General features: G+C 32.4%; 1 protein-coding gene across 2 annotated transcripts in view; it reads left to right on the top strand.

The window, feature by feature from the left end:
- The window catches only part of Btbd8 (BTB domain containing 8), a 91,211-nt gene extending 79,644 nt beyond the window's left edge, over positions 1 to 11,567 (top strand). The window contains exons 13-18 of one of the 2 annotated variants that reach the window (XM_010644931.2): positions 260 to 321; positions 3,531 to 4,233; positions 4,544 to 4,631; positions 5,369 to 5,496; positions 7,026 to 9,329; positions 10,593 to 11,567. In XM_010644931.2, coding sequence (XP_010643233.1) covers positions 260 to 321; positions 3,531 to 4,233; positions 4,544 to 4,631; positions 5,369 to 5,496; positions 7,026 to 9,329; positions 10,593 to 11,062 — 3,755 coding nt within the window. In that variant the 3' untranslated portion in view covers positions 11,063 to 11,567. The remainder of the gene's footprint in view (positions 1 to 259; positions 322 to 3,530; positions 4,234 to 4,543; positions 4,632 to 5,368; positions 5,497 to 7,025; positions 9,330 to 10,592) is intronic. The other variant, XM_010644932.3, reaches the window with a different exon arrangement.
- The last annotated feature ends 278 nt before the right edge of the window (positions 11,568 to 11,845 follow it).

Here is an 11,845-nt window from a genome sequence, read left to right on the forward strand (position 1 = left end):
TTCTGGGATTTTTTTATAAATATATTAATTTTCTCTCAGATTATACATTTCTTATTTAGTAATTTAAAAAACAAAATGATAGGGACTAGAGAATAAGATTGAAAATAAGATTATTTTTTAAAATTCTAAAATAAAATGGAATTTGTTTATATACTAGGTAGATTTTTTTTAATCTCCATCAAAATACTGTGTAACCTTTTGCTGCTAGCTTTCTAATAAAATGCTTCCTGTAAAAATAAATTGCTGTTTCTTTCTACAGCTGCACTTGACAAAGGTGATGACCGAAGACTTGGCAAAAAGCCTATATTCAGTAGCTCTCAGGTAAACTTTTCTAAATTTTAATAGGTCCAAATAATAAAATATACCAAATTTTATTCTTTTCTATTTCAAAATATTTTAAAAATCTGTCCATTTAAAGCTAACTATTGATGGAAATAACTTTAAATCTTTTTAAAGTGAATATTTGATAATTTTTTTAAACTATTTGGGGTTAAATCCAGGAATTGCTGATCTATAATCCCAGTTCTTTTTTTTTTTTTTTTTTTTTTGGTTTTTTTTTTTTTTGTTTTTTTTTTTTTAAGTTATCTCTCTAAATTTTTTTTTTTTTTTGGTTTTTTTTTTTGTTGTTTTTTTTTTTTGAAGTAGGGTCTCACTAAATTGCTTAGGTTGGCCTTGAACTTATGATCTCCTACCTCAGCATCACAAATAGCTGGTATTATAGGCATGTATCACCATGTCTGCTTGATATGAATTTTTAATATCTAGCTGGCATGAAAAGTATCTACCTTTTTCATTTCCTTGAAAACCTTTTTTGGCAAGTATATTCCAGTAGCTTAGAAAATCTTTAAAATTCCAGACCTAATTCAATGTTTACTTTTCTAATTAATTCACATTATATTGGTGTGAAAAAAAGCGATTAGTACCAAGAATAGAGTTATGTTTTACTCTAAAAGTTGTTTGGTGTACTTATATAAAGTATCTAAAGTAGTCAAATTCTTGAAAGCAAAGTAGAATTGTGACTGCCAGGGACCAGTGGGTGAGATCAGGTATGGAAAGGACAATTATTAAGTGAATATACAGTCTCAATAATGCAGCATGCAGAGATTTTAGAGATCTGGTGTGCAGCAAAGTACATATATTAACATTATTATATTATAAGTTTTAAAATTTAATATGGTAAATTGTGCTGGTTTATTAACCACACACATACTCACTACTTGATGTATTTGTTGTAACCTAAAATACATTTTTCTGCTCCCAAAATGTTATTAATAATGGATAGAGTTCCAAGATAACTTATAGCTGCTCATATAATCAATAATACATTTGAAGTATAAAATTATATTAACCTACTATGTACGTTAAAATGATAACATGGAAATATATATTAGAATTTCAGTTTGGAATGCAAAGAATATACTGCCCTTGTAGAGTGGAATAGGGATTTCTGTTTTCTTTCTTTATCATTCAGTAGGTAGAAATTAACACACTCTAAGCCATAACTGAGCTTTTGTGGCTTAGGAGGGATCAAACTCTAAATGTCTTATTTGAGAGATTATGACATGGGGCTCTTTGCCAGTAAATCTCCTAGGGCTGTTTGCTAGATTGTGTTTTGCAGTATGCTAGCACCATCATATGTCCTACTAAAAATTATCTAGCATCAACTAAGTTTAAAAATTACTACATTTCATAGCTCTTCTTACACCTTGGTAATGAAAAATATATCTTAAAAGTACTGAGAACACTACAGTAAGAAATACTTTGGATTGTTTCACCCCAAATTTCTTATTATTAAACTATGGAGCATCACTATCCTCCCTGTCCACTCCTTTTTTTCCCACCCCTTTAAAGTACTATATGATACAGTTCCCTGTTTCTTCTTGGAAATGGTACCTTAGGACATTTTTTTAAATGTGCTTAATTCACTGTAATCTCTGTGTGTTTGTGTTTTTTAAAGATTTAGCATATCTGCCTTCCTTTACCCTATTACCAACTAGGTCTTTCCTCCTTCCTTTGCCTCATAAGAAAATAGAACAGATTCTCATTCTTCTTTATGTTCCTGACTTAAAGATCTTCTAAGTGCTTTTTCAGTTAACAACAATGGAAAGAATGCAGGGTTATAAGTTTCCCTGGGGGAGGTAGTGGTATACTCAAATGGATACTGGATATAAGATAAACTGTTAGAATTCTAGAACACTGCTCTAAGGAGGTCCATTCTCCACTCTACAAACAAGTAATCTAAAGCCCAGGGATGTTAATATCTTCCTAAATATCCTAAATCCATTAGAGCCAAATCCAGGACAATAATCTAGTGTTACCTTTAACACCAATTTTCCTAAATTTAGACAACTTTTTTTCCTTATTAATAATTTTATTTATGTGTTATCTGTATCCATATGAGTTATTTTAACTTGGGCAATTTTAATGTAATTATAGAAGCTTTTCATGTTGAAAAATTACAGTATATCAGTCATATGCTCATTTTTAACAACAATCATCAGCATTTTCTCAAGTCCCTCGTATATAAGGAACATAGTGCCAAAGGCTTTGGATAAAAAAGATACCTCATACCTCTACATTTTCATGCAGCTTCACAAAGAAAAAAATAAGCATATGCAATATAGTCTTATATTTTTGTTCTAAAATTCCTACCAATTTTTAAAAACCTCTTCCCTTTCTTATCAGTATTGGTGATAATGAAGATAATGAAGTAGTTGTATTTTCTTAAGTATCCTTCTCATTTCCTCCCTTTATCTATTTCAGCTATTTTTAGGACTCCTGTTCCTCCATTTCCACCAGATAGCCAATACTGGACTACCATCTAGTTCTTTGAAAAAAATAGTCTTTTCAGATGTAATGCATTGTGTGTTTCTAGGAGCTTTGTTTGTTTTTTATTTTTAAATGAGGGCTTCAAGAGGTAAATTATTCTACCACAGAGGATTAAATCTTTAAAGATAAAATTTCTGATATTTGAGATAGGTTGAAGAGAGAATTTTGGGTGAAAATCTTTATAATGTCCTTCAGATTGTACCATTTAGATGACTATCTCTGTGAGGCAGTAAATCATGAACTCAAGTCCTAATTCTGTCCCTTAATAGCATATTCTTTAATCCTCACTTTCTTACTTAAGAAAAAATCATAGCTACAGAAGTGATTTCATAGGATTATTGTTAGGATTAAGTGAAGTGATATATGAAAATGATTTATTTAGCATGGAACCTGGAAATGGGCCTTCAAAAATTCTTAGATATTGTTATGTATTCAAGACATCTTGAATCTTTAGGTTTTAATCTTCATAAATTAAAATAGTATGCCTTTTAAATAAACATTTAATGCTGTATCTTAGTCTTAAGATGTATGATCCAAGATGCAAAGTTTTTATTAAAATGATCAAAGACAATTCAGATTTTGAATTACTTTAAATCATAATATGAACTTTTCTATTTTTTCTTCTGAAAACTTGGCTCAGTTAAGTATTATATGTTAAAAACTTCAGGCAAGTTAAAAATTATTTTTTTTCTTCTTTGTAGCAAAGGAGACATGTTTCTGACTCTGGTGTTATAAAAAACAAATCTTGGAGAGAAAATAACAAGAAAGAGTGTTGGCGTTCTCTCTCTACTAATCAAAAGATGAAATCTGATGGATTAGGAGCATCTGGACATTCATCAAATGCTAATAGAAATAGTATAAGTAAAACTTCAAAGCATGATGATTTAAAGGAAAAGGATGGTACAAAAATAGCATCTAAGATTACAAAAGGATTGAAAACTGGGGAAAAAGATATTTCTGGAAATCCCAAAACTATAGTAAAGCCCAAAATAGAAAATAATGATAATACAAAGTTGGAAAACTTGTCACTTAAAGTTGTGGAAAGAACAGCAGCATCAATTGGACAGAAAAGTTCATTAAATGCAAAAAAATTAAGAAATCAGGAAGGGCAAGTTACAGGTGCCAGACCAAAGGTACTTACTGGGAACTTAAATGTGCAAGCCAAAACAAAGCCTTTTAAAACGGTGACAGGGAAAGATTCTCCATGCCTCAGCATCACTGGACCCTCCAGCAGATCTACAAATTCAAGTATGGAATTGCTGACTTCCACCGGATGTCTCAGTGAACCAAAACAAAATGGATCAGTAGGAGAAGAGAAGTCTTCTGGTCAGAAGCTATCCTTTTGTGATTCTCCAGGAGAGATGGTGAAAAGCAGTGTAGATGGTGTCAAAACTTCCTCTGTAGGTGGGTTTTAGCACTCTGATTTTTGCGGCTGAGGACTGAACTAGTGCCTCGCACATGCTAGGCTAGTGCTCTACTACTGAGCTATCCCCCTAGCTTTATACTCTAATTTTAATAACTCCTGACAGTTACAGTTCTTGGAAAGAATGGTCCTTGGAGACATTTATTTATATGTATTTGTGCAAACTAAGGGAAAACAGTCCTACCCACTTCAACACTTAATTTTGTTTATAGTGTCTAACCAGTAAATTTACACTGAATTGTTACATATTAATGTATTCAATGTCATGACTGACTTTTTCTTAATTTATAGCACTAAAGTCTCGGCCTATTTCAAGAGTTTCTAATGGGATTTCCAATAAAAAAGGCATTCATGAACAAGACACTAATGTAAATAATAGGTAGGTCTTTGTTCATTGTTTTATCTATAAGCTAACTTTCTCTGAAAATTACAGTAACTACAGTAAGTCCCTGACTTACAAATGAGTTTTGTTCCAGGAGAATGTTCATAAGTCAGATTCATTCCTAAGCCATCAAAGTGAGTCTTATGCGGTACACCTATGAATCTTAATACAGTTCACCTGTGAAAGTTTGCAATTCAAATGTTCATAAGTTGAGGACTTCCTATATATACTAACTTCTAATTAAATATTACTGAAATATCTTTGCAAAGAAATGCCATGTATTTATTATATAGTGATTTTTAAAATTATTTTCTTATTAAAAAGTCTGTACAAAATGATGATTAGTGTAGAGTATTAGAAGAATATCTTCCTTTATACTTACAACACATAATTATTCATTGCTTTATCACTTGGCCTACACTCTTGAAAGTGAACATAATGATTTTTCTATTTTCAGAAAAGACTTTATTTCTTGAGAAAAAATTATTTCATGTATGGATCTTTTAAAAGTTCAGAAGCCGGGCGTGGCGGCCCACGCCTATAATCCCAGCCCTCGGGAGGCTGATACAGGAGGATTGCTGTGAATTTGAGACCAGCCTGGGCTACATAGTGAGTTCCATGTCAGTCTCAACTACATAATGAGACCCTGTCTCCAAAAACCAAATAAATAAATAAAATAAAATTTCATTGTTTGGAATCTAACTGTACTATTGAATGCAAATCATTTTTCTTAGTGTACTAAAGAAGGTCAGTGGGAAAAGATATAGTGATCCAGTACCACAAGCAGTCTTGAAGAAAAGGAGTAATGGCAATGGACAGCAAAGGATGAAGAGTGCCCCATCTAAACTTGCTAAAATTCAAGGTAAGCCAAAGTAGTCCTACGTACCATGAGTATTATTTCCTTATGTAAGTTGGTTAAACAAAAATCTGATTTGAAACTTCAGTAGCAAATGAGTAAAACATAACATGATTCCACTTACTTTACATTTGTTTCACATGATAGAGATGAGAGTTTATGCTTTTACTTTTAGACAAATATTTTAGTGTTTGAAGGATTTTATTGTCCTTTGTAGTAGAAATAATTAAGGGAGTCACAAGTTTACTTGCATTTTAGGTCCTTTTATATAGAATATGCCCATGTGCCTTTATTGATAACTCCAGGAATTACATCTAAAAAGGCAACATTAACGAGCTTTTAAAATAATGATATGGTTCAGGCAGCCATAATATGTAGGGAGAAGGAACTTTCTCTTCAGAATTTGCTGTGCCCATTGTCTTCAGTGATCTAAGAAAGAGTGTGTAACACAAGTGATTTCAAAAATTATTTTTCTTCATTAAGCATTCACATAAGAGCAGTTTGGATAATCCTAAAAATAATTTTATTTATATTATTAATTAATACTTAATACCAATTTAAAAATAAGGCAGAGGACTGGGGATTTAGCTCAGTAGTTCTGCCACCTGCCTCACAAGTGCAAGGTCCCAAGTTTGATCCCTGGAACAAAAAAAAAAAAAAAAAGGCAGAGAAAAATTATTCATATCTTAGTAAGAGTTAAAAATTTATCATCTAAAAGTCTTTCATAGGGCTTATATTTCAGTAGTAGAGTGCTTGCCTAGCATGAATGAGGTCCTGGGTTCAATTTCTAGCACTGAAAACAAAATCCATCATTCTGTTTGGTAAATTTGAATACGCAGAATATTATCTGTAAGATTTTAACAAGCATAAACAAATGGATTCCTAAAATTAATACCCTGCTCCCTCTAGTCAGCAGTTCTGGTTCCACTGCAGATCTAAGTAGTTAACCCCAGTGATTCATGGTTATGTTATAAGAAGTAAGTTGGTTTTATTCATGTTTAAATAAAACAACTAACAATTACAACTATTTTATATTTTTGTATTTAGCTTGAGTCCCCTTTGTAGCTATGTGGAATACATCCCCCCCCAACCGCAAAAAAAAAAAAAAAGGATTTAAGGGAAGACCTTTCTTCCTCCTTTGGTATAAGAAAATAAGATTTTTCACTTTCATATGTTTATGTCAATCCAGTTTTGGCATGAAGATCAAGGGCTTTTGCTTGACGAGAGATCCTCTTCTAAGAAATTTTACTGAGACCCTGGAATAAGAGGGAGGGAGAAGAGTGAGGAAGGGAGGGATGGGAGGTTGGTGTTGGAAATCAAACTCAGGGTCTCATAAATTCTAGGCAAGAATACAATTGAGCTATACCCCAACTTCTCTCTATATTTTACGTCATTTTTATCAATGACTGATTCCTAATCTGTTGTTTTCCATTTGATTGTAGGTGTTAACCATTGATTTTATTTTTCTAATAATTTAAAACATACTGAATTCCCCACAGAATTGGAGAGTATATTTCTGTACTTTCTTTTCTTAGGATCCCAAGAAGAGTCACCAAGTTCAGTTAAATCTTCAGTCTCTTCAAGGCAGTCAGGTGAAAATGTGACAAAGTTGGACCACAGTATAACTACAGATAAACAAACGTCTAAGAGAAAAATTGTCAAGCAAGGACACATAAATACTCCTAAGCCTAATGCAAAAATGTCAATACCTAAAAACCTAAATCAGCCAAAGATACTCAAAACGTTGAATAATAAAGATTCAAAACAAAAAATGCTTCCTAAACAGGTTATACTGAAAACTCAGTCTTCTCAAAAATATTCAAAAAGTGAAATGTCTGTTGTCCAAAAAAGCTGTCGTGATGTACATGACAATAACAACAAAGACAATGTTTCTGAACAAAAACCTTACAGATCTCTAATTAATCTCACATCTGAAATCAGTGATATGGAAGCATTCCATTCATCCTGCAGATCTGACCCACAAAAGCTATTAAGCAGTCAAGAAAAGGATAAGTTGGGGTTAGAATGCCAGAATATTTCAAAGCTGGACAAATCAATAAAACATGAACTGAAAGCAAGACAGATTTGTTTAGATAACAATGAAACAAAAGTTCCCAATCACAAAGACATAAATCACTGCAATATAACTAAAACATACAGTCATTCTGATGAGAGTGATATAGATTCAAAATTTTTTAGCGTCACTGCTCTAAAATCTACACTTTCAAATATAAATGAAAATTCCTTAAACTGTAATTCAGTTTGTGATTTAGATACAACAAATATAGAGCAAATTTATTTAATATCAGATAGAGAGAAACAAGTAGGGAAAAAAGATACAAACATAAAATGTGTGAAAGAGGCTTTACCTTGCGCTCCTGAAAAGGCAAAAAGTACCTTAAATACTGTTCAAGATGATAGAAAATCTAAAATTTGTGTAGAACCCACAACTCCTAATCAGGTGTTTGATGATTCTACTGTGAAGGAAGACAAACATGCTGCAGCAGATTCAGATGTTTCCTCCAAATGTTTTTCAGGACACGTGTCAGGAAAAAATTTTTCTAAAAATATAGAAACACTAGAAACTCTAGAGAACCATGAAACTCTAGAAGTTCCATTCACCAGCCACTGGAATTTGAATACCAGTGTGCTGCCTCAAAGAGAGAGTCCTGAATCCGACACAGGCAGTGCTACCACATCCTCTGATGACATAAAGCCCAGATCTGAAGACTATGATGCCGGAGGGTCTCAGGATGATGATGGATCAAATGACAGAGGTATTTCTAAATGTGGCACTATGCTGTGCCATGATTTTCTTGGAAGAAGCAGCAGCGATACCAGTACTCCTGAAGAATTAAAAATATATGATAGTAATTTAAGAATTGAAGTAAAACTGAAAAAGCAAAGTAATAGTGAACTTTTCCAAGTTAATTCAACAAGTGATGATGAAATTCCTAGGAAAAGGCCAGAAATTTGGTCTCGATCTACAATAGTCCACCCTAGGGAAAAAGAACATATTCCACGAGGCAGTATCCAGTTTACTCAGGAGATAGATCAGATTTCTTCTTCAGCAGATGAAACAGAAGATGAAAGATCTGAAGCTGAAAATGTTGCAGAAATTTTCTCTATAACTAATCCAGCTCCACAGCAATTTCAGGGAATAATAAACCTAGCTTTTGAAGATGGAACTGAAAATGAAAGGCGTGAGTTTTCTGCAACTAAAAAGTTTAAAAGGTCAGTTTTACTTTCAGTTGATGAGTGTGAAGAACTGGGATCTGATGAAGGGGAAGTTCATGCCTTTCACCCTTCTGTAGATTATTTTTCACCTTCTGATGTTTTTGATGGTGTTTCTCATGAGCATCATGAAAGGACCTGTTATCCCAGATTCTCACAAGAAAGTGAAGATAGTATTTTAAAATGTAAACAACAAGATAAAGGTAATAGTGCAAATAAAACTGACAGCACTGTCTTGGGTCTTAGTAGCACTGACTCTTTGAAAACAGATAAACAGAGTACTACAGCCACAGACAAAAAGAATACATTAGATGTCCTGTCCAGAGGAAACAGACAGCTTTTTCAAGAAGATAAAAAAGTACACAGTGGAAGAGACATGGATAATGACTTTCAGCAACGCAGAAAATTCGTGGATAGTGATATAAAATCTCAAGAAAGACCATGTCATTTGGAGCTTCATCAAAGAGAACCCAGTTCTGACATACCAAAGAACAGCTCTGCAAAATCTGTAGACTCCTTTCGGAGTCACATTCTGCCTCAGGAAGGTCAAGTGAAAGAAAGCCATTCTACAGCTACAGAAAAAGCTAATATTGCTTTATCTGCAGGTAATGTACAGAAATAGAAATGCTAAATGCATAAGAAAATACATTTATAGAATTTTAAAGTTGTATGTAACCCTGAATGTTATATTTTAGGTAGGTAGAATAATTACTTAAGTAACAGTGACAAATTTAGATGAATATTTAAATTTCTTAATATGAAAAGTAGCTAGTCATTCTTTTGTTTACTTAAAATCCTAAGAATTAATATCTAGTAAAAATTTTGGTATTAGAGTTAACCTACTAGGAGATTTTTACATGATAGAATATAGAGGAAAACTTGTTATTATTAGTTATTTATGTTTAATTTAACATAATTCTTGACTACCAGAAATTTTATTATACATTGGATATGATTTATGGACTTTTAGTATATATCTAAGAGGGCTGTGCAATAACTATAGTAATATGTACCTAAAGACACTGAACTATTTTAACAACTAGATATTACAATTTATATACATTTTACAGAGATTAAGCTTTCAGGATCAATATAATTACTATTCTAAATTTTTCAAGTAAGAAGTTAAATTTCATAAAAGAGATTATATTTAGATGTAATAATAATATATGAAAAAAGCCCAGGCTTATTTCATATGCTTAGATGATTTCTTGTCTAATTGTTTTGTGTTTTTGTCTTCCTTTTTATAATAATTCAGATTAAAGACCCACACTTGAAATATGCAGTAGTGGCTGACTGAGCAGCTATTGTGTATCATAACAGATACTGATTAATAAATCCCTATTCAGCAGACTTAAGAATAGGAGATCTTTAAAAGTTGTACTTTTTGTTTGTTTGTCCTTGCTTGCATCCTCCTTTGCATGTGCAATATAGAAATAAATCTTGAGATAAAAATGTATTTTTCCCCTTTCGGAACTGACTTACTTTAAAAGTCACATCAAATAACTGTCTTTTTTTCCCCTAAGTTTCTGTTGTAGTGAATTAAATTATGTGCACTTTCTATGTTTATGTTTAAATAATTTATGTTACTTTCTGTATCATAAGCTTTCAAATTAAAGTATGGAAAATTGTTATTAGTTGCCTATGTTGATTTTGCTGCTAAATATTACCCTTGAATATTTTTAACATAGAAAAGGAAATGCCTCAAAAAATTTGTGAATTTTGTATAAATGTTATTTTTCCCATTTTTGTGGTGTTTTTTTTGAGGGGTCTATCACTGTTATATTGTATTAATATTGCTCTACAAAACTCTGAGGGGTACCAACATGTGCAATTTTTACATTGTGTAGTATTATGAATTATTTCAGGAGACATAGATGATTGTGACACACTGGCACAAACCCACATGTATGACCATCGGCCTTCAAAAACCCTCTCTCCAATATATGAGATGGATATAACAGAAGCATTTGAGCAGAAAATGGAATCTGAAACGCATGTGACAGATACGGATATTGAAGATGATCAACACTTTGCAAAACAGGATTGGACACTACTAAAGCAACTGCTCTCGGAACAGGATTCAAACTTAAATATTACAAATTCTCTTCCTGAAGACCTAAATTTGGCACAGTATTTAATCAATCAAACACTCCTTTTAGCACGAGACAGCTCCAAGCCTCAGGGTATAGCACATGTTGACACTTTGAACAGATGGAGTGAACTATCATCTCCTCTTGATAATTCCTCAACAAGTATTACCATGGCTAGTTTTTCCTCTGAAGATTGTTCACCTCAAGGGGAATGGACAATTCTGGAACTAGAAACTCAGCATTAAAAGTCTTAAATATTTGGAAGATTTAAACTATGCCATCCCTGTATTTTTTTTTGATGTCTATATTATATCTAAATTATAATTGCATTAGACAGATATAGACTGTCCTTGATACTGAGGGAGTTTTCCAGATTATTGAGATAAACATAGTTTATTAAAATGATATCACACGTAGAAAGTGTTTTTCCAAAGTCTTTGAGCATGTTTTCTATAATTATTAGAAAAATTAGAAGATTTCATAAGGAAACACACAGTTTTCCTTTCCTTCCTGATCATTTGTTCCCTTGTTTATTATTCAAGAATTTAAAGTAGGAATGCACAAGTAGATCATTCCCTTTACCCCTTTTTGCTCTGCATATGGTACCATAGTAATTTAACAATAAAAAACTTACTATGCTTGTGTCTGTTTATATAAAGTTAATATTGTCATGCTCAAGTTGGGATGATTTACACTATGGGGGAAAAAGAAAGCTCAGCTTTCTCAACAGTTCCAATCCAGGAGATTGTGAATCAAGTGTGCCTCAAATTTTAAACTACATTATGAAAAAAGAAATTAAGTTTCCTGCATCTCCTTTTTTTGGGATCTTTTCTCAGAGAGCTGTCTGGTTTTGTTCAAAGGCATTTTGAAAACTTTTTCTGTCTTACCTACATAAATTCCCTTAATCACTTTCCATTTTACATTTCATGCTGGGAATATTTTGGAACTATGCCTGCAGTAAGCTAGCACTAAATATGAAAATGACGGATTGCTGAGTTTTAATTTCTCTGTATGTGTGCAAATGTACT

This window comes from Fukomys damarensis, unplaced genomic scaffold, assembly GCF_012274545.1.
Source record: "Fukomys damarensis isolate Sample0158 unplaced genomic scaffold, DMR_v1.0_HiC HiC_scaffold_33, whole genome shotgun sequence".
In the NCBI taxonomy this organism is placed as follows: Eukaryota; Metazoa; Chordata; class Mammalia; order Rodentia; family Bathyergidae; genus Fukomys; species Fukomys damarensis.